Source organism: Melopsittacus undulatus, chromosome 3 (genome assembly GCF_012275295.1).
Source record: "Melopsittacus undulatus isolate bMelUnd1 chromosome 3, bMelUnd1.mat.Z, whole genome shotgun sequence".
Taxonomy (NCBI): Eukaryota; Metazoa; Chordata; class Aves; order Psittaciformes; family Psittaculidae; genus Melopsittacus; species Melopsittacus undulatus.
In genome coordinates this window covers 5,941,601-5,965,195 of record NC_047529.1, presented here as the reverse complement: position 1 = coordinate 5,965,195, position 23,595 = coordinate 5,941,601, and the positions used below count along the sequence as shown (strand labels likewise).

The 23,595-nt window shown below is 45.3% G+C and overlaps 1 protein-coding gene across 2 annotated transcripts in view; it reads left to right on the top strand.

The window, feature by feature from the left end:
• The window catches only part of PAK5 (p21 (RAC1) activated kinase 5), a 122,412-nt gene that overhangs the window by 90,960 nt on the left and 7,857 nt on the right, over nt 1–23,595 (top strand). For both annotated transcript variants that reach the window (XM_005147501.4, XM_034061104.1), the window contains exons 3-6: nt 11,905–12,702; nt 18,310–18,801; nt 20,461–20,594; nt 23,137–23,263. In XM_005147501.4, coding sequence (XP_005147558.3) covers nt 11,905–12,702; nt 18,310–18,801; nt 20,461–20,594; nt 23,137–23,263 — 1,551 coding nt within the window. The remainder of the gene's footprint in view (nt 1–11,904; nt 12,703–18,309; nt 18,802–20,460; nt 20,595–23,136; nt 23,264–23,595) is intronic.

Here is a 23,595-nt window from a genome sequence, read left to right as displayed (position 1 = left end):
GACCTGGGCTTTGGTGGCTCTCTGGGATTTGAAAGTACTTTGCTGCTCACCCTTTCTTGTCTTCCCCTTCATGCAGGATCCAATTACATGAGACAAGTGCTGTGTATTATGGGGAACAACACTGCCTTACCTGCAGAGACTTTTAAATGCCTTTTCTGTTGTCTGTGGGATGAACTGTGTGGGCCAGGGAAGAAAAGATACGGGTCTTTGGAGAGAGAAAAGTGAATAGAAGTATTTAGGATGAGCATTTCTGCTTTTTGATTGCCAGGATCAGATCCAGAAAGCTTTAGTTAGTTACCAGGATCACACAGTTAAGAAAAAAGTAAGGGATTGTGAATTTTACTGAATTTCACATTTCTGTAGAACAAAGCAGTAGTTGTTATCTGTGTCCTAGTTTGCATCTAGTAATTCCCATCAAGCAAAGCTCAAGTGAAGATCCTCACTGCTAAGACTTAAGCTTCCATACGAAGTAGTATTTTCCAGGAGCATTGGGATATATAGGCATAGAAAGCTGGTTTAAACACACTGGCTTTTATGCAGCACCCTGGGAAAACACTGTGGGGCAGGAAATGGGGTCTGACTCCCATCCCACACCCTGGGTCAGGGGGAGCAGCCCCATTTCTCTCATCATCAGGAGCGACTGCACAGCCCTTCCCCATCTTCCTGACTTCCTGTGCTGTCTGGGGGGCTGGAGGAAGGGGAGGGAGCAGCACTTTGTCAGGCAGATTAATTTATTAAGCATGTCAGGCCCAATCTGCCGCTGGGGACAGAGTGCACTTGGCAGCAGTACAGCCCAGCAAATCGAATCAAATCGAGATTACCCTCCAATGTTTCTCATAAATGAGGTATTGTGGTGCTGTGCTGAGCATCACCCCTGTGAGCTCTGCTGCGGAGAGAGCATCCTCTGAAGTCTGCTGGTTTGTCCCCATCGAGAAGGTGTTTGATTTGCACTTCTTGTTTCCAAGGGTGAGTAATTAAACCATCAGCTCAGTAAGCGTATCATGTCTTTGCCATCACCTGCCCTATAAATCTGACCTAATGGTTAGATTTCTGCTCAGGAGCACTCTTTGCTCAATGTCCATGTTTGCAGGTGAGTATCGCTCAGTGGGAGTTAGTACCACTTACTTAGGGCATTCCTGTTGCCACGCTTCCCATTTAACAGCTGTCCCTAAAAATGAAAACTAATATACTTCCTTGGAAGAAAGAATACCGCAATTCACTCTGCATATGAAATTATGTACTGATTTTATTTTGCTAGTACAAAGAGTGAGCTTTCAGGAGAAAATGAAGGAGCCCATAATACTCAGATTAAAGTCAGGTTAAAAAGCACACCTTGCATGTATGTGTGGCCAAGAGCACACAGTTTTAGTGATGAAGTACCTTGAAACTTCCTCACTGTTTTTAAGACCATGGGTCTAAGGCATTTTTTGGCAGGGCACTGGCTGTAGGGCGATTTCTCTTTCTGTACCTCAGTGGTTCCTATTCTGCCAGCATGGCCAGCACATCGTCCCACCCTTCCTAGTGTGCTAATCCCAGACACAGGGCTGTGATTGCAGTGACTGCCTGACCTGAGCGGTACTTGGCTGGGCTCGTGAGAGATGAGCCCCATCGATCTGCAGAGCACAGTGCTTGGGACTGAGGCACTCATCAACATCTCCTTCCGCTCGCTGCCTCTGCCTGATGATTTATGAAGTAGGAAGGTAATTCACAACCCAGCACCATGGCTGGCAGAGCACAAGAGGATCCTGGAGCTGGGCTCTGTACACTGAAACAGGAATGTTAACTTTATCTTCAAGCATCTGCTGTGTAGAAAGCCTCTTCCACTGTGGTAAATCGCTGCAAAAGGTAATACAGTTTAAATGGTTCCTTTTAATTATGTCAAAATTCTCATTTTAATTAAAAGCAGGGAGATGACTGTGACCACAGCAAAGTGACCCAAAAGCCCCTCCCTCCTAAGCAGGTTCCCCACTGCCAGAGCTGTCAGGTGAAGGCAGTTACTTCCCTAGTGTAAGATTTTATGACATTGGAATTTACTTAGGTATTTCAGAAAGCTCAGTCAAACCTCAGCCAGAGATCCTTCACTGAGGGGAAGAGCACTGGGATCATTAATTGGGTTAATGTTCCATCAACCTTGCATTTGTTAATGGGCATGTTGGGGGCACAAGGGGAACCTCATCCGGGGAAATGTCATCTGAGCTACAAAGACAATTTATGCTGTGGTGCGACTTCAAGGATTACAGACTGTCCTTGTCTGCAGGCTCTTTGAATTGGTGGTGTTGGTAGAGAGCAGACTGCATTCTCCACAGTGACAGTACGCTTGTGCTGCTGTGGTCATTACAGTAAGTGGTAGTGAGGTTGGTGGTGAGCATGGTGTGCAAGACTGAAATGATGGGACACTCTTTTATACCACCCACACTACTTTGGGACTCCTCTCCCCATGAAAATCCCACACTAACACTGATGGCCCCTAGAATAAAATTTGCAGGTATAAAGACTTCTTAATGCATCTCAGCCCTGGAAAGACTCATAGGATGTTGAGTGCCACCAGTTCCCAGTACTAATCACAGGTAGATGTATAATACTGACTGCCAGTGTCGGCTGGCACCTCAGCATCAGTACCGTGTGGGAGACCCACGTGAACTGTAGAGGTGGGTTATCAAAGCTGAAGTATCTGGGGAGGAGGTGGTTGAGTGTTTGTTTAATTCTTGCAGTTTCTTGGGCTTTTGTAGAGAAAAGTGGGGTTTGTTTTCCTCACACCTCCCCACGGAAAAACCTGGGATAACAGCAGTCTAGGCTGCAAATATTAACTGAGGGACAACTGGCTGATACAGGATTAAGGTTGATGACAATTGGCTTGGACTTCAGAGCACTCTACAACCACTTAGGTTTTTCCCAAGCCCCTTTGGGTCCCCTGTTATCTCACAGCCCTGCTGTTCCTCTGCTGATGTGAGTTCAAGGCAATGGGCAGCAGAGTCAGTTCACACCTGGGTTAAGGTGCATTTCTGCAATGTATTTCACTTAGAAAGGGGTAATGCCAGGACTGAAAGAGGCACCAGGATGGCCATCACCCCTTGCTTCATCTCCTGTTCCCTACATCTGCATCATGGCTGAGAATGAAGAGCTGTATGTAGTACTTAGGTGTCATTCCCAAGTCTCACCTGTAGCACAGTAATCCAGGCACAAACCACTTCCCAAGTCCAGATTTCTGAGGTATCATTTAGAGACACTGGGTTGCCCAGGGGGGTTGTGGAGTCTCCTACGTTGGAGTTATTCAAGGCCCACCTGGACATGTTCCTGTATGATGTACTCTAGGTTACCCTGCTCTTGCAGGGGGGTTGGACTAGATGATCTTTTGAGGTCCCTTCCAACCCTTGGGATTCTGTGATTCATTGCTTTATATTAACTGCCCTTAATTCTGACAGTTTTATTTGGACAATAAACCTGTTCAAGTGACACACAGCCCTGCTGCAGCTAACATTGGTCCTGGAGCTGCCCCATGAGTTTCCAATCGGCTCCTGTCTTGATGCTACAGAACTAAAAATCAGAGCTGTGTTTCTTAGTTCCCTTGGAAAATACAAAGAAAATCCCTCTAGCACAGAGACACTGACAGATTACATGAGAATAACACAGAATCATAGAACAGTTCGGGTTGGAAAGGACCTTAAGATCATCCAGTTCCAACCCCCCTGCCATGGGCAGGGACACCTCACACTAAACCGTGCCACCCAAGGCTTCATCCAGCCTGGTCTTGAACACTGACAGGGATGGAGCATTCACAACCTCCCTGGGCAACCCATTCCAGTGCCTCACCCCAGAGGTGGTGCCTTTGGTGCCTGCCAGAAAATGTGAATTTGACAAAATAAGAAAGTCTGTCATTGATGGACAGATTTTATCTGGAATGTGGCCAAAAAAATGCCATCTTTGGTGTGGTTTCATACACCTTTTTGGCTTAGCAGGTCTGCTTTGTGCATCGTTATGCTGGAACGATTGTCGTCAGCCTTAAGAAAATGCAGCAGCATTAAGAGTGCAGTTAGCTGCAGTTAATGTTTTTGAGGAATTTCATCTTGTGGGACATTTTGCTTTTTCATTCCCTCGTGAGAGAAAAGAGAATTTGAGGTGTCCTAAGTCCTATGAAATAGAAAGTCCATGGGTTTGAGGTTTCTCCATTCCTCTCCCTGTGAAGTGCTTGTATAACTCATCAATAGTACGTACACTCACTTTCTCACTCAAACTGAAACTTGTGTGTCACATTTCTCTCTCATTGTTGTGTGTCAGAGAGATCTGTGTACACATATTGCACACAAAACTGCACATACCTCCTATTTTAAGCAGACCCAAAATGATTATTTTTGACATTTAATATTCTCTAATAGCATTTCAGATGACACCTAACAACCGTGTTCGTGTATTTAGAAAAGACAAGAGGGAGAAGCTACAAGAATATGGGTATTTCAGTGGAATTTTTAAATTAAATGTTTTGTTAAAGTTACTGTATTTTAAAATGACAAAAGAATTGCTGGTGAATGTGATTATAATGAAATGTTGCTCTTGTTGGTATGGCAACTAACTTAAAACTGCTGCGAGGGTGACAAATTACACAGTGCTGTTTTAGTTAGTCTTTTTTTGTAGTTTTCCATTATTTGGCTTTTGAAGAATTTTAAACAGCTGGCACTGTGATGCTGTTAAGCATATTACACCTCTCGAAAACCTTTAACTGTACCTGTATTTTGATCCGTAGAGTAATACATGTTTTTCATTCCTACATCATCAATGTAGATCTTCATCATCATGGAACAGGGTGCCCAGAGAAGCTGTGGCTGCCCCATCCCTGGCAGTGTTCAAGGCCAGGTTGGACACAGGGGTTTGGAGCAAGCTGCTGTAGTGGAAGGTGTCCCTCCAGTGACAGGGGATTGGAACTGGGTGAACTTTAAGGTCCTTTCCAACCCAAACCATTCTATGATCATCAGCTGTATCTTTCAATAGTTAACATATGGCCATGCCAATGTTCTCCCAGCTTCATTCCCATCCTGTGCTGTTGGCAGTACTGGGTTAATGAGTGTGACAGTGTTGGATGTACATTAGATGAAAGCTGCAGGTTACCAAGCTGGGCTCCCTGCTCTTCAGTGACTTTGCTGTGCAGCAGTGCGCTCAGAAGTGTGGCTGCAGTGTAGACAGGCAGGCATATTTCAGAGGTCTCAGTGTATCTGGTTGGCATCAGCAGGAACCTGACAGCAGCAGCTCATCTGACCTGGTTAGTCCAGCCCCTATGGACAAGCCCCATGAAAACAGTCAACTCGAGGCAGCTGCATCACCTTATCAGTTAACACTTGCAGAAGCAAGAGGGAGACACTTTTGTACAGGTGGATTAATAGGAAGGAGCCTCTGGGACCCATCCTTTCTCCAAAGGAGAAGTTGTGAGAATGATTTATTCTTTTACTCTATTGAATTTTGTAAAGAGGCGAAGGCACAGTCCTGGAATCCCAGAGCCATCAGATAGATAGCCCAGCATTATGCTCCCCAGGCTCAGCATCTCTAGTCTGATCCTAAGGAAAGCAGAATGGTTGTGGGACTTCATAGAGAAAAGGTAAAACAGCCTCTTGAGGGAGGTATTTCTGAACTGATGTTACCTGCAGTGATCTCCTCCCCTTGGAAAGCACAGTGTTACCTGTGGTGAGGTGGTGCGAGTATCGATCGCCTCTTCTGTCATAGCACTAAACAGAAACTGTATGCTCTGCTGTTGTTAACATCTGTCAGGAGGTGGAAGACTTGTCAAAGGGTAGTGGGTGGACAGAGCAAAACCTACTTTGTCGTATCCAGTGATGGTTGACTCAGCTCTTGTGATGAGCACATCCCAGTCATGGCACATCCTGCAGTACACCTGGGCTCATGGCTGGGAGCTTCTGCCCTCCCATGTAGCAAAATCACAGAGGTCACTTGGCTGGGTTTTACTTTGTGGGGTATTGTTTGTATTTCTTTTCTCCTGTAAGTGGGAACAGTTCTAAGAGCTGTCCCAGACAGGAATTTCTGCATCTCCCAGAGAGGGGTTAGAGAAATTCAGGAGCTGGGATCATGGCTGATGTGCTCAGACACTTCAAGAGAGGGGGCAGGTGACACGGTTTCATGTTCCTGGTTTTGCTGGGTCACTCTGTGGTTAAAGTGCATGTTTGGTCCAGGGAGGAGAGACCCAGACCTCCTCACTGTGGTGGAATTTACAGAACTCCTTCCCTGAGGAGGAAACTGCAATGCCAGAAACAATTAGTGGTTTTATTATTTCTATGGGAGAACGAGAACATATAGCACTGGGAGGGAATTCCTAACAGAAATTATATAAACTTTGAGGCTTCCAGGTGTAAACCAAGCTCTAATTTACAGGCTTCAAGAAGAAATGTTCTGACATACTTTCCTGTCTGATGTATATTCCTTGTGACTAACTCGGAGTAATAGCCATTTTGTAGCCAGATCAAAACTGGAGCAGATCCCATAGGATACTACTGGAGAGCACGGAGTGATAAATGACATCTCTTTCCATGCAGCACCGTTTCTCACCACGTATCTGATGAGTTCCTCTTGCACCCATTTGTGTGCAATGAAGCATTCACTGGAGCACAGTAGGATCACAAGGGTGGCTCCAATGCCATCATTTGGAAGGGCGACTCAGAGGTTACAGCTTGGCCTCAAGTGAATATTTAGTGAAGAAAAAGATGAAACAGTGGATGCTCTTGCTTGGATACAGCCATCCTGCATCCCAGCTGAGCTTCCCAGTCTATGGGCTTTCCAGCTGCCTGTGCTTTTTCTCCTTCATCTAAGTCATCCATTTGAGACCATGGGCAGGCCTTTATCTGTCATCTCCCATCTTTCCCTTTCAGCTTGGCCCTTGTGGCAGCCCTCAAGATAGCAGCTCAGACTTCAGATTTAGCCTCACAAACAAGGGAAAGGAGCATCTTATGCTGGCCCTTGGCTGCTGGAAAAAGCAGGGGTTTTCGTGCACATGTGGCCATCTGCAGGGGTTTTGAGGGTCTCCAGCTACTTTGAGGTCCTCTAAGGACTGTGCTTGATCTGAGATCTCACAGCCTCTTGTCAGGTGAGAACAGATCAAATGCAGACCCCTGACACCTCTTACACCCTTGGCAGCAGCTGTAAGACTGTTATTTACAGGGGAAGCTGGAGTTTTCCTTCTGACATGATGACAAGGATCAGTTTTTCTCCCTAAGGTACTTCTGTTCGCATTTGCCTTACGGTGAGGAGTAAAATGTGGTGTCATGAGCTCAGCTTCAAATACTTTGAATGTCTTGCAACATAAGAAGATAAATTACTGGCACATCCATCACTTACATTTAGATTACTTTCACCTGCTATGCTTTATCCACCTTTTCTTGAGAAAAAAATTGATTTTCGGGTATGCATAGGCTGCGCTTTTAGTTTATGTATACTGCAGATGAGGGAAGAAGCCAGCTAGAAACAAAAGCAGTTTAGATTGGCTGTTTATAAGGGTGATATTTCCTATAAAAACCTTTTTTTTTTCCACCCTGCACATCACTGAGATTTAAAATCCTCATTGACTTCTGAAAGCACAGCTCAAAGAGGACAAAGGATGATATATTCCTAACCAGTGTGTGAAGTATAGTAGTTCTAAAGACAATAAATGCAAGGTCATATTAGGGCAAAACAGTTAATTACCCACTTCGTTATTGTCAAGGTTAATACAGCATTTGAGTGCAGAAGCTGTTTTTCATCTCCTTTTGGAAACAAGGCAAGACAGCATTTCTTACAGACAGATCCATTATAGCTTATCACCGGAGGACAGACCGCTGCAGAAACGCCATGAAGGATGTCTACTGTCACCGGGCTCCAGAGCAAACACCAGACGTGTCCAGAGAGCAATGGAAATGAGAGCTACAGCTTCAGAGAACTGTTCTTTAAAGCACAGAGATTGTGCCCCGTTGATTTTAATGTATGGTGGTAATGGCAGCATAAAATTCCCTGCAGTCTTTCATCTGTTCTAACATTGATCCCTCCTAAACTGCACAGCGCACTGAGAAACATCCTGTAATAAACGTGGGGTATCAACTGGCAAATCCCATGTCTGTGGTGAACCCAGGGAAAGCAGCATCTTGGTGGAGCAGTAGGACCATGTTGTTGATGTGTGCTGGGATGTGGTGCAGGTTTCCATTACTTGGTCTCAGTAGTCAGAAACAAACCTCATTAAGCTTAACCCATCAGCCTTGTGAATAATGCTTTGCTTTTAGCTGTTTCACCTGTAGCAACTATGAATATTCCTCAAGTTTAAGCATTTGGAGACCAATAAGTCATTAAAAAATGAGTAAAAAACTCTATATCTCTATATAAATAGATACAGTATATGTATAAAAATAGAATTCCCTCCTTATTCCAAAAGACATTATTCTTTTTGGTTTATAAAGCCTTTAAAATCACAAACCTTAGTGTGTGTTTATGTCACTTTCAATGTAGCCTGTTCCTGTTGCATTTTCTTTTAAGGTTTTTGTTTGCTTAAGTTGGAGCTACAGTTTTCCATCTTCTGTAATTCCTGCTGTTGTGTTTCAGTCCCAGGAGGTTTTCCTTCTGCTCGCCAATGCAGCACATAGTCTGGTGGTGCAGTAACTGAAGTCTGCATTCCCAAACCAAGATGCCAGCATCAACCATTCATTCCTTCCACCTTTGAACCTCTTGGCCTTGGTGCTAACATCAGGTTTGGGAAAGTGGGCCATGGTTATGGCAGTTCTCAATCTCTGGCTTCTTTCTGCAGATATTGTGCTTCCCAGGGAAGCTGCGGGTGCTGGTGAGCCCCCAGCACACACTTTCTCTGTAGTAAATGGCTTCAGGACAGGTTAACATGGTACACTGTGTTTCATCCTTCATAACATCTTCTTTGATTTTATCATTTAATTTTTGATGCTCTGTGGGCATCCTTACAGGGCAATTACTCTTGCTGTTACAGAATGATACCTACTTTGGGATATTCATTTGGTTTTTAAGCCTAGTAAATTGTTTTGCCCACAAGGAAGGCACCCACTGTATTCAGATTTGTGTATAAACATCTTAGGTTCTCTTCAGATAGAAGAATACCTGACACTATAGCATATTTCATGGACTGTCAGTGGAACACTTCCTAAATTATCTGCTCTGTGGACACTAGTGATCTTTTAATAGGAATAACACTAGATGCTTCCTTGGGAAAAATCAAGCTTGGATAGGCTATACTCTCAGCCAGAGAGGCATCTCACCAGGTGTATGTCCTTTCATATAAGGTAAGTGCTTAAAAAGAAGCCAAAGGAAATACAAATACTGTTTTTGTTGTTAATAATAAATTATTACCATCACTGAGAGTATTGATAATTGTCAGTAATAAACCACTGACTATTCTGTAGGAAACATGTCTCTGGAAGAGATAACTTTTATCCTCCCTTTGCACTGGCCCTTTTAATTTACTCTTAGAGAGGAGCCTGAAGCAAACAGGAATTACAGCCCTGCAAGTCAGTGGTCATCCTCAAAGTGGTGGGAGAAAAGGGAAGGGTTTTAGTTCTTAATCCCCTTAACTTCACCAATGGGGGTGAGACAGCACTGGGATCCCAGCACTAACCAAGGCTGCATCATCAGACTGGGGCTTTGGTGGCAAATGCTTTTTTTGGAAAATCAGTGTTTCTTACAACAGCATTTTACTATTAATAGGTTTTTTTAAATCATCCTAATCCCAAGCATGCACCTGGCTGCAGAAAATCCCTAAGCTGCAGGGGTTTGTCATCAGTGAATTCCCTGACACACAAACCCTCAACTCCATTCTTCTAATACCTGAAAATCCTCCTTCTGGAGAGCATCTGCTTGGAGGAGCAGAGGGAAAACTCTTCCCTGCATCCAAAGAGGCTGCTCTGCTCCCATGGGCTCCCTCTGGCTCTGAAGTCCTTTTGTGCAGGCACAACAGAGGCAGCTGCATGAAACCTCTCCTTTGTGAAGGCCGGTCCCACAGAGAGTATTAAATTGGTGTTTTACTCCTTTGCATGCATTTGCTCAGGGGAAGCAGGGTGGCAGTTGGGTATTTCAATCTTGTTTTCAATTATAAGCATTTCATTGTCAACCGTTGCTGGTTTATTATGTGATAATTAAATATGAATGATCATGCAGTCCTGCTGCCAAGGAGGCTGCAGCCGAATGAAACCAATTCCTCTTGTCTCACTGAATGGCTTCACAGGAGAAAGGAGCCATCTATTTGCTGTCCCTTATTTTTGCTGTCCAATTGTTTCGTATCAGTAGCTTCAAAATAGCAAACTAGGCAAGCAATTAAGGACATAAATCAGAGCAGGGATCGGTGTGAGGTCAGGACTGCTTTGCTTATAGCCTGGTTTTTCTCAGCTGCTTTTTGCTAAATAACAGGGAAGTAGATTAGTGTTGATTTTGTGAAAAAGTGGTTTTCTTAGTGATGAAATGCATATTTTGACAATGTTTGAGCCTTGCTTTCGATCAAGAGTTGAGCAGCAGAGGAGGGCAGAGCAACTCCTTTGTTAGTGTTACAATGAAGGGCCAGTGGCCAGGCTGGACACCACAGACAGCATCCAATATGCCATGGTTGGTGTGTGATAGGCCACAGTCAGCATTTGATAGACCATGGTTGACATCTAATATACAACAGCTGGCAAGCAACATAGGGAGCTTACAGAGGCAACGTCGTCTAGTGTGAGGCATCCCTGCCCATGGCAGGGGGTTAGACCTAGATGATCTTAAGGTCCTTTCCAGCTCAAACCAGCCTATGATTCAATGGCATCTCCTTGGGCTGACCACAGGTACTTTGTTTAAAAACTCATCAAATGAGATACAGCTGTAGATATTTAGCTGAAGTGAATCAGTAAATGTGTTTTCAGTAGAGCTGCACTTATTGATGACTCTGGCCCTTAATCTGTGCATCTTACTCTTCAGACGTGTTTATAAATGTGAAGCGGTACTCAGTGGGAGGCAGCTGCTGAAAAATGGATGCAACCACATGTTACAGCCTTCCAATGGTACTAGCTAAAAACAGTCTTTCTTGAAGGAGACTGTAACCAAGCACTCGCTGCCTCCCACCCTAACTGGAGCACCAGTGTTTTGGTAGGGGTGGGCAGGGGGTTGTGGGCAATCAATGGAAACAACTTCCTATCTGCAGTGCTCATCATCCATGGCTGGAGGATCTGTAGAGGACTTTGCAATATTAGGATGCAAACAAGGACACCGGCACTGCCACCGCATGGCTTCTGTAATGTGGATGTCCCAAAGCCATGGCTGTGCACAAAGGTTTGCTGGAAGCTGTATATTGTAAGAAGGAGATATAGTTAAGTGTTTTCCCTCTTTCCCAAGTGTCTCATGCCAAGTTACCAAAGAAGCAATCCCCAGTTGTAATTCTGCTACGTGAACATACTGTTTTGCAGAAATCAAACTCACCTGCATGCTGCTTTTCATTCCAACAGTTTGTAAAGATAACATGTAGAAGTGACCACTGAATGATTTTGTTTTAGCTTATCCATACCCTGACAGATTCAGCCCACCAGTCTGGCTTGATGTAGACAACTGAATGATAACAAACAACAAGAAGTAGTGTTTTTAAACATGTCTGCTGTTGGCTGCTGAACACCCACCTCTTAAACTGGGCTTTTTTTAGAGTGTCTTGGGGTTGCATGCCAAATCTCAGCTTAGGCTGTGCACTGGATTTAAACCCTCTCTGTTTATTCCTTTCTACGTGTCCTGTTGTTTTTACTGAGATACTCTTTTCTAGCAATGGATTATTCTAAGGTATGGGACTGAAGAACATAACACATCCCTATGGGTATTTTGGGGGGAATCTCAGACTTTCTTTTCGCTGGTTTTCTTGGTCAGATATTAGTGGAAAATCAGTATTTAATCAAAGCAATTTTTTATTCCCAGACTATTGTTCGAGGGAATAAGCCTCGAAAGGATACTTCAATCAACGGCCTGCTGGAAGAGTTTGACAATATCTCAGTGACACGATCCAATTCCCTGCGGAAGGAAAGTCCTCCCACCCACCACCAAGGAAACGCAAACCATGTGCCAAGGCACCAGGAGGAAAATGGTTATATCACATATTCCCAGTACTCCAGTGAGTCAGACACTACAACTGACTACGTTGTGGAAAGGTATCGAGACAAGACTGTTTATGGGGAAGAGCTAGACAGGTACTACAAAGGGAGCTATGCTGCCAAGCAGAACGGGCACATGATGAAGGTGACTTCCAGGGATGTCTATTACTCAGAAGTGACACCCCTGCAGTCAGACCTCTCTAGGTTCCTCCCAGATTACCATGCACACCTGGAGACAAAACCCAAACCACTGGAATACGGTGGCCTAAAGCTGGAGTATCAGCGGATCCCCAGTGGATCCTCCCTGGACTATAGAGATCCCTTTCCTTACACCCCATCCCGAGCGTCGGTGCAGAGCGAGTGCCCCAAGGAGAGGCTGGAGTACAGCGACAGTGACTGGGGACATGGTCTTGGCAAGGATGACTACGACAAGAGACCAAAGTCATCCTACGTGGACCCAGCGAGCCCTCAGCCAACAATGAGGCAGAGGTCCAGATCAGGTTCTGGTCTGCAGGAGCCGGCCATGCCCTATGGAGCAAGCGCCTTTAAAGCACACCAGCAAGGACATTCCTACAGCTCCTACACCTACCCCCGCTTGTCAGAAACTGCAGCAGGCATCCCTAAGGTAATGTGACATCCCCTGCTTCCGGGGGTTCTACTTGGGATTCCCAATAATCCCAACTTCTTTGGCAGTTTTTGTAGCATTAGGAGTTCGGATGCCTGTCAAGATCTCATCGGGAGCTGAGAAGCTGGTCTGGTTTGTATATCAAATACTTCTGTGTTTCCGTTGTTACTGTGCAAGGCTAAAACCTCTGTGTTTTAATACTTACATTGTCTTTATGCTATATTTATATTACAAGGTTTATTAACCCTTTGCTGCTAATGACAGTAGGGTTTACCCCTCTCTGCTTTGTTTTTAAGCAGTGAAATTAAATCAAAGGAGCTTCTCTCACCCAAGACGTTTTAGATGTAGTTAAAAAAAGAGGGTTAAGGTGCATAAAAACATTTCAGCCATGATATCTACAAGTAGCTCCTCTGCACAAATCTGTGCCCTGCTCTGCCTTTTCTAAGTCACATACTACCCACACAAGCTGCCTTGCCCTACTTGCAACAGTTTGCTGTAACTATTTGTTCAGAGAATAACACTTTTCTTACACATCTAGTCACATAGCTACAATGATGACCTGCTTAGACATCTAATACTCTGCAAGAGATGTTTTTCTTCAGTGTAGATTGCATTGAACATCACTGAGTTCCCCTAGCAACAGGCACCAAGATCATAGCTCATTTTTGCGGGACTGAAACAGTGTTGGGTTGCTGTGACTTACAAAGGGGCAAAAGTAGGTAGTTTGTTAGGTGTGAGATCCACTCTGCTGTTCGATGATGATGTGAGTGGTGCATTTTCTTACTAGCTCTGTGCACTTAGAATGTGGTCCTGTCCAGCTGCAGACCCAGCAGAAGTCTCAGGTCTCTGCAAATCCGTGATAGCTGTATGCCTTGCTCAGGCTTTGGCTGCCTTAGTGATCCTGGGGTACAGTTATCATCAGTGCCCCGTGGTAAGGGGAGAGCGATGCATTTTTATTGCACATCACATTAAAGTACAGAGCTAGGCTTTAGAGGTCGAGGGTAAATCATGGGGGGAGTAGGAGAGCTACCAGGTCTCTTCATGCCTTTCCTGAGCTCAGGGAGTGGTGGGAAGGATGCATGTGCATAGGTAAGTGTGTGCCAGAGTATGGCATTGAATACGGATTCTGGAAGTTGTGCAAAAAGCCTGGGATGAGCTATCTGCTATTTCCTTCATTGAGAGCAATCATTTTGTCAGAGTTTAGAAAAGAGAACAAATCCAGTAATTCATGGGCTCTCTTGTGCCTACTCCTGCCAGTTTTATAGCATTCAGCAGGGCAGAAGACAGAGGTGTATTTTACAGGACTCAAAAGCACTCCAGACACTTAGAAAAATATCCCATTAAAAGGCACTAACAACTTCCATAAAAAACAAGAAGATGCCTCCATGCAAGATTCACTGTGAGCTGTTCCTCTCCTGAGAGCATCAAAAACACTCCCACAGCCTTGGTGTACTGAAACTTGATGATTCACTGTTAAATGCAGCAGTTTCAATTCCCAAACCCGTCCACAGCTCCTGGAAGCAAATAGCAGTTTCTTGTCTTGGGTGATTGCTGAAGGATTTTCTTTACAAGGAGGCATTAGTAAGATAATGGTTCACCAAATGGGCTTACTAAATGAGAATCAGGTCTCAGATCAGATATTTTACAGGCGAGATTGGCTCTAAAGTATAATTAAAAGGGGGAGGAAAAGTAAGCAGTGAAAAAGTCTGCAGGCAGAAATGTGTGGCTTTGGAATGCGTTTAACAAAGATGTTCGGTTTGGCTGGTAGCTGTGAAGAGAGACTTCAGTGGTATTAGCCGGTGAGAGATGTCAGATAAATCAGATGTATGCTCTGTTTCATCATCAGTGATTTCAGAGGCTTTACATCAGAAGACTTCCACTGTGCTGTGCAGTGGGACCATGGAAGGGCAGGAAGCTGGAGCCTCAGATTTGGTTCCCTCCAGTCCCACCCCATGTTACCCACCTGCTCTCCTATACCTGCAGGCTAACTTTGGTAATGCTTGCACAGGGTCACAGCATCTGCTGTGTTACCCTCATGACAGAGGGAGAACTCAACATCGTCACACCATATCAAACCCATCCCATCATATCTGCCTTTTTTTGGACACTCTGTACCCCATGTTTCTTGTTACCCTCCTCTTCATCACAGGCAGCCCTCTTAACTTTTTGCACCAGCTCCTATCAATTCTAAGCTCCTTTCCATGTCATTTTTCAGTAACAACATTCCATGGCACTGTCCTGTCCCTCCTCCAAGGGGCTGTGATTTCTGCTCTCTCTCACTACCTTGTGCTGCTGTAACACGGCAGGCACTCTGTGTGTTCTGCAGACACTTAGAGGCAGGAGGGCAGTTCCAGCCTGGTGAAGGCAGAGCCAAGCCCTTACTATCAGAAACCCTCTCCTATTTTCCCTGGTTTCTCATTCACATGCCAATAGATTTCCATGAATGCATGGAACAGAGAGTCTTGGAGATTTCCACTAGTGAAACGCAGAGTAGCCATTCTGTTTGCAACCTGCATGTGATTTACAGACCGTCCCTTCAACATATTTTAACTGGGCAAAGTGAAGCCTCATCAAACAGAAATCCATTTTACATTTACTGAAGGGTGAGTCTATGTCACTAAGGGGCTTGCACTCCCTTAGGGGGGTATTAGCTGTGGCTGCCATTTCTGCCGCAGTCCCACTGCAAAGTGCATGGGGACACCCGCGTGGTTGAAAGGCTGCCTTGAGGAGAAGATACCCCTTGAGAACAAGCAGTTGTGTTTCCTCCACACGCAGAGCAAAACAGGCATCACTGTCATCGCAGTGGAAACCAAAATGAGTTTAAACATGGTGTTACATTCACCTTTTAACAACAAAAAGACCCGGCTGCCGACGCAGCAGCCAGCAGCAGCAGGGTATAGCCTTGCACCCGCGGCACCGTGATGGATATCGTGTCAGAGCTTCAGCTGCTCCTTTGACCTGATCTTGAATGAGCACAGGGCTGGTTTCTTCTTTCCTTTGTAGTATTTAAAGAATTCCCTTTCAGTAGGTAACTGCATTTGGTAGCAGAAATAGAATTAACAGTGGGATAAAGCATGTTCGATTTTGCCGTGATGTGAAGCACTGCGCCAGGACACAGCCTCAGAGGAGAGGTTCAGATGGTTTACTCATTACAGCTCCTGATTTGTTTGTAGGACTCCAGGGGGTTAAGGATGCGAATGGGCTTACATTGCACAGCAGTGCCAACCCCAACAATTCTTAGCAAGCACACCAAAACCCTGAATTTTCACTTTAAACTTTCACTGCAGAATCCACTTTTGCCAATGCGTTATGCTCAGAAATACAAAACATGGATGAAAACTCACATAATTCATTAGTGTGGATTAATCCAGCTGGAATTTCTGGTCAAGGCTTTCCCCATCTCAGTAGTTAAAAGAAAATGGTGTGTTTACAGCCAAAGCAATAATTTATGTATCCCTACGTGCACAGATATATAGGACAGGGCTAGATTGAGTTCCCCTCCCTCCACCAAACCATCTGAGCACTTTTCCATGTTAATTAGCTTGGCAGATGTAATGTCCTTCATGAAATTCATGATGTCTCTGACCCTCTTCTATTTTATGGCTACCTCTGCCTGACTAAGTGAATTATGGCTGTAATAATGGATGTTTTGCTTAAACAAAGACAGCATCCTAGGAAGTGGCTGTACAGCACTGGTATGTGCTCACTGGATGTTCCATGCAGCTAGTAGCTGTCAGCATGCGAGTCTCAGACGGAAGCAGACTCCAGCTTCCTGTCTCCAAGGGAAATCTCCGAGCAGCCCCTCTGGAGAGGCATTCCCTTTTCCCTGCTAAACCTCACGTGGAATGAAGAGACAGGCATGCCTGGCTCATGCATGAGGTAGGAATAATACTGCGCTCGGAGGCGACTCCGGCTCGAAACTCCTCCTCGCTGTGCAGCAGCCTACAGTGATAAATTGATGCTGCGGCAGATTTTTGTTCTCTTTTTTTCTGCAGTCTTAGCACAAAATGGTCAAACGATGTTCCACCGCAGAATTCAATTTCACAGTTCACTTGGGTCCTTGATTACACTGCCAAATTCAGATTAATGTGCGTTTAACTAACATGGATCAGGGACTCCTGGCCGGCGGCCAGCAGCAATAGTAGCAGCCGTGAGCTGTGTGGAGTTTGCTGCTCTGTCCACCCCTGTGCTCCACCACTGAAATTGATTGATTAAATGAATTCATTGCCATAATTATTTGTAATTGTGCTACATCATGAGCCTGTGTCAAACCACCCCCTGCCCTGAGATGCTCTACTCGTCGGCAGGAGTCACATGTGTTGTATTGTAAATGGGGAGATGCTCTTTTCCAGGGGGAAAAGAAATGTGTTTTGTGTTTTGGTCTTACATCCTGTTTTATTCTCTTGGTTTTTAATTTGGAGAGAAGCAAACTTACATCTGTGAATGTGAAGTATTCATTTTCTTTCGGTCTAAGAGGCTTAGAAAAGCTTGGAAAATAAAAAGGAAGAAAGGAACCTGTAAATTAAAAAGACTTCCCATCAGGATAATTTTCTCTGCGATTGTCTCTGATTTTGGCTGAAAATTAGGGGTTTTGTGACACTGCAGTGAAGTAGTGTGTCACTGTGGAAAGTGATTTAAGGAATGGTAAATTGAATTAGGCTCCTCATCATACTCATGTATGCAGTCACTCAGGCAGCAAGGCAAGGCAGGAGATGACAGGGGGTTTCAGGGTACCAGTGCCTCTGAAAGAAGAGGTCATCCCTGAATTGCTGGAGAAAAGCATAAGGAAAGGATCCGGGCTGAGAGTCAAAATGCAGGAATTGGTATTTGAAAGGCAGGACACAAATTGATCTCCCTGTCCCTTTAATTCTTGCTTCTGTTGGGTGCTGTTTGGAGACTGTGAGGAAGGTTCGTGTTCATACAAGACTGCCCCATGTCATACAGCTTCTGGGGGTAACAAAAGGGTAGATTTAGATTAGACATTAGGCAGAAGTCCTTCCTTGTGAGGGTGCTGAGGCTCTGGCACAGGGTGCCCAGAGAAGCTGTGGCTGCCCCATCCCTGGCAGTGTTCAAGACCAGGTTGGACAGAGCCTTGGGCAAGATGGTCCTAGTGTGAGGCGTCCCTGCCCATGGCAGGGGGCTGGAACTGGGTGATCTTAAGGTCCCTTCCAACCCAAACCATTCTATGGTTCTGTGAGACTAGAATTTGCCAGAAGGCTGCTGGTTGTGAAAGGGTTGAATCCTTGAATGAAATGGCCCATGGAGCCTGCAGGGCACTGCAGATATGGAGCAAATACACTTCTGGAGCTTACTCTTTCATTAAACAAAGATTATTGTACCTACAAACAGGTACCTGGGCAGAAGAATGGAACTGAGATGCACCAAAGATCTTGAGGTTTTTCCTGATCTCATTTTAGTGCTGATGGAAACACAGCAGCCCAATGGTCTGAAAGTCTCTTTTCAGATACAGGGCAGCAGTGTCACGCTGAGAACAGGTACATGTGCCAACACCACTGAGGACCTCCAGGAATGCCAAAAGTGAGCTGAGATGGGCAACAAGCAGATGTGTGTTTCACCCGTGTTCACTTGTCTGCTTTTGCATTGCAGGTGGATTATGATCGAGCACAGCTTGTCGTTAGCCCAACGCTCTCTGGATCAGACACCTACCCCAGGGGCCCAGTAAAGCTACCTCAAAGTCAGAGCAAAGTCAGCTATTCAAGCAGCAGCTACCAGTACCCTCTGGTCTACCACAAAGCATCCCACTATCACCAGCCTCCTCTCCAGCCCAGCTCTCCCTATATTTCCACCGCCTCCTACCCCAGCTCCCCAAGTATCACATCAAGTGCTTATCCTCCACCCAGCTGGGGATCCTCCTCCGACCAGCAGCCCTCTAGGGTGTCCCACGAACAGTTCAGAGCTGCCCTGCAGCTCGTGGTCAGCCCCGGTGACCCCCGGGAGTACCTGGACAGCTTCATCAAGATCGGGGAGGGCTCCACGGGCATCGTCTGCATCGCCACTGAGAAGCACACGGGGAAGCAGGTCGCTGTGAAGAAGATGGATCTCAGGAAACAGCAGAGGAGGGAGCTGCTGTTCAATGAGGTGCGTTGTTCTGGGTGCTGGGGTGGGGTTTGTAGGTTCAATGGGAGATGTGGGCCAAATGGCAACATCAGGAGCTGGTGAGCCTCACATCCATGCTGTGTTAATACTGTAGAACCAGACCAGTTTTAAATGAGCTACCTCTCCTGGCTTTAAACCATAACACAGTGGGAGGTCACAGGGAACAGCTAAGAAATCTGTCAGCTGGTCCACACAGCTTATCAGGTGCTGCCCTTTCCTCCCCTTTTGCTGATATAGTCTGCCAAGATGGAAGATCTGAACTAACCAAGCTATTCAAGAAGCCTGTGCACTGTATTCTGGCATATACATGCTTTTTGTTTCCTTCCTCTCCTAACCATTAGCAGTCCCTTTGCTTTCTGGATGGTTCCTAAGCAAAGGGCTGACAGCCCCTTTTTCATGGAGCCATCTGTGTTAATTCCCACATCTCCTTCCCTGGGTGGTTGCAGCCAGTTCAGTGCCCCCAGCTGCTTATGGAAGATTGCTTTCCCCATGTATGTAATTTTAAACTGAAAGCATTGGTTTTCTGTGGCTGTATTTTCATCCAGTTTTTTGGTGCTGAGCAGTCCTTCTGCAGCACAAAGAATTTCTCTTTACTGCTTACTCCCTAAAAGAAGCTGATGGTGTGTGTTCTCTGCTCCCTTTTTGAGACCACTTGGGAATATGCTGATCAACACCAAAACCACTGCAGGGCCCCAGGGAAGCCTCTTGTGAGAACTGACATTTGGATTCTGTTGTTTATGTCCTGTATTTTAACTATAAGAGGATCTTCCTTCCTCAGCACAGGACAGAGTTTTCTTTAAAACCCTTAAAAACTTAGCAATTTCTAATAAAAATACTGGTTTTTAGCAAACTTCAGGCAGTTCTTTACACAGTCCGTGCCTGTTCTGGGTGTTTTGGCTTGGCTTTGCCTCTGCTAGAAGCCTGCTCTGGATTGCCTTGAGGTAGCTCTAACCAAGCATCTCTTGAACGGTAACATCTTGAAGCAGGTCCCTCATGCTGTGCAGGACCAGGCTGCTTCCCTGACACGCTCCAGTCACTTGTGTCATCTGAAATTCCTCTGCCTGTAATGAAGCATTCCCTGGCTGGTGTTTTCTCTGCTGATCACCTTTCTGACACCCCTCAGTACAACACGGTCATGGTCACTGCCTTGGCTGGGCTGCCATTACTGTGGTTCTAATTTTGTACAGTCCCTTTTAGATGTGGGATTTGAGCATCTTATGGATGTGTTGCCAGCATTCTGTTAGTATGCTTTGCCATGTACTGTTTGATTCATGATGAAGATGACTTTGATGGGTTGAACAGTTGATCAGGTAAAGCATATCTGTTGTACTGAAAGCAACTGGCAATAAAAAGCAGTGAAATAAACAGTCCTGTCCCTGCAGTCTGAAAAAAGCAACCCAGTTATCTACTGCTCACACTGCAGCACCTAAAGTTTCTTCCTCTTCCTAATGCATTTAGGATGGCTGTTAGTTTTATGTAAATATATTGATTTGGTTTATGCATTGACACAAGGATTAGGGAGGATGTGATTCATAGCAGCACCTTTACTAAGCACAAAGAGGAAAGCATAGTGAAAAAGGTCAGAACAAGTGTCAGATCATGCTTGTAGCAACTCACATAGCTTCTCTTTCTTCCTCACAGGTTGTAATCATGAGAGATTACCATCATGAGAATGTGGTTGACATGTACAACAGTTACCTTGTTGGCGATGAGCTGTGGGTTGTCATGGAGTTTCTGGAGGGCGGCGCTTTGACAGACATAGTGACTCACACGAGGTGGGTTGAGTAGGGTAAAGCCCACAGCAGGAGCCAGGCAGGAGAGGGATCCTGTGGTATCCTTCATGGGTGCCTCCAGGCTCACCTCCTGGTGAGGGAAGCTGAGTTCCTCCTGGCTCTATATATGCAGTTTCATACATGTATATATTATTTTTGTATATACATACACAATGCATATATACAAACATAAAAGTATATACAATACACATGCTTGAAAAATACATGTACATAAATACACATATGTAAATATGCATATAGCTATATATGCATGTGTGTGTATTTAGAATCATAGAATGGTTTGAGTTGGAAAGGACCTTAAGATCATCTAGTTCCAACACCACTCCTTCCACTGGAGCAGCTTGCTCCAAGCCCCTGTGTCCAACCTAGCCTTAAACACTGCCAGGGATGGGGCAGCCACAGCTTCTCTGGGCACCCTGTGCCAGTGCCTCAGCACCCTCACAGGTGTTATATCCAACCTAAGTCTCCCCTGTTCTAAGTCTGAACCCATCACCCCTTGTCCTGTCACTACAGCCCCTGATGAAGAGTCTCTCTCCAGCATCCTTGTAGGCCCCCTTCAGTTATTGGAAGGATGCTATGAGGTCTTCACACAGCCGCTGCCTTCTTTGGGCAGTCTTCTTACATATATATTATACACATCCTGTGTTATGCTCACTTTACCAGCATAAATCAGGCAGTGCAGATGAATTCCTGTCAGTACCCGCATTAAATAGAAAGGAAAGAAATATCTGACAGTGCTTGCTGGTAGATGGGGATTTACTCGCTCTTCAGGAGGTAATTTAGCAGCAACACAACTTACATCCATTATTACTTCCTAAAATGGCAAAAAGAAATCTTCCTGACCCTGTTTGGAGATCTGTGTTGTTGGTTTTGCTGTCACAACGACGTCAGTTCTAAAGGTGATGTCTCACCATACCATGTAACCACACTGTCAGAAACGTTAACAGCAAACTAAGCCTAAAACATAATGGGAAAAGTATTTTTCCATCTGAATATCTGTGCTTATGATAGAGCTTATTCACATATTTCAGTTAATAGCATACTTTTACAGAAGGTGATTTGCCAGCACAAAAGCTGTACTGTCTGAAACCGTCCTTCCTTTTCTAAGTGGAGACATTAGATTCTACAGCCCGCTTTACATCTGCTCTTCACGCATCTTTTCCTGCTATGTAGGATAAAATGAGATGGGAAAGAGGAATTCTTTGTTTCATTTCTTCCTCTCGAATAAAAAAAGATTTCCATACCAAACCAGTAGGAGAGTATTGTGGGGAGAGAGGAGAAAAGCAAGGAGTAGTACATTAGAAAACCTGCCTTCTCTCGTAGCTTAATGATGCCTTTAGAGCCTAGCAAAAGCAGAGCTGTAACATGGAGGTTTGTTTTTTAGCGTTGCCTTAGCTGATGTGCTGAAATAAATCACACTATTGCAAGTCATTTGTTAACTCCTGCTCCCTGAAACATTCAGAGCTCTATCTTAGATACTTGTGACAGGAGTTTAACCGCAAACAGATGTTCCCAGGACACCACTTCCTAAGAGCTGTCATCTCTTTTTTAACTCAAATACACTCTTTCCTTAATCTTCTGGGCTTGTTTTTTTTACATTGCATGACCTTCCCTCAAAGATTTTGCTAAAATACTGCAAATGGCACACACTGTTCTCCATGGGTGTTTTTCTACTGGAGATATCAGCTGTGCCAAGGGGAGGGTTAGATGGAGCTGAGGAACAATTCCTTCCCCAAAGGGTGCTCAGGCATTGGAACAGGCTGCCCAGGGCAGGGCTGGAGTCACCATCCCTGCAAGTGTTCACACACCATGGAGATGAGTCCTCAGTGCCATGGGTTAGTGGTGGCCTTGGCAGTGCTGGGGAATGGTTGGACTTGATGATCTTGAAGGCCTTATCCAATGTGGTTGACTCTATGATCCTATGAAAGCCTGAGATGGGGCAGTGGTACTGGGGTGCATAACCCATCCCAGCCATCACCATCATGCTGTGGCACACAGCTTCTTCCAGGATGCACAGAAATGAGGGCTCTTGCTGTTTATTCTTCTGCTGAAATACCCTGAATGCTTTTATAGAAGGCATAAAAGCAAAGAAGTGCTCTCAAAGAGCTATACCCAGGCCTGATGTTTTGCCTGCACAATTAAGAGAGTTTTTTGTCGTATTTACTCCATGCCTGTTCCCATCCTAGCAGTGATTTGCCCTCCTTGGCAAGCAGTGAGTTTACGGTAAGTAAGGCATTTCCATTATTTCCCAGAGGAAGCAGGCTCACTATAACAGGCTGCATCATGCAGTATTCTGTGCTTTTCTAGTGCTACAAGGAGACTCACCCACACCTTGCTGCAGAGCTGTTCCTCACTTCTCATCTCCCCTTTCTGGACAGAAACAGGACCAAAGGATCACCCCACAGAGCCATTGCCTAAAAGATCTCCTGGCTGGCTGTGAAGGGGCCCTTATGCCTGTTCTCCCCAGCTCCACTTTCCCACTGTCTTCCTTAACACAGCTCATTTTTCCACCTTGTCATTCCAGGATGAACGAGGAGCAGATAGCCACGGTCTGCCTGTCTGTCCTGCGAGCCCTGTCCTACCTGCACAACCAAGGTGTCATCCACCGCGACATCAAAAGCGACTCCATCCTCCTCACAAGCGATGGGAGGGTGAGTGCCCAAAGTTCCCCTGCCATCTCTCAGGGCTGGCATGAAAAAGCTGTGCACGGTCAGCCAGGTGTGTGAAACCAAGGGGTACAACCTGTGAGTAACTTGTTAGAGAGCTGAATCAGCCTGGTTGGTGATGGACGTCCACGCTGTGGGGAATCAGAGCCATCAAAAGGCAGGGGCAGAAGAAACTATGCCACATGGGTGGTGGTTGGGTGACAGGAGATCTTTAATGCTGCACCACTCCTCCTCTGATGCCTCTCTGAAGTATTTTCTGTTCACTGCTTTTAGTTATCCTTTAGTTAGCAATCTTCTATACATTTGCTCTGCTTTCC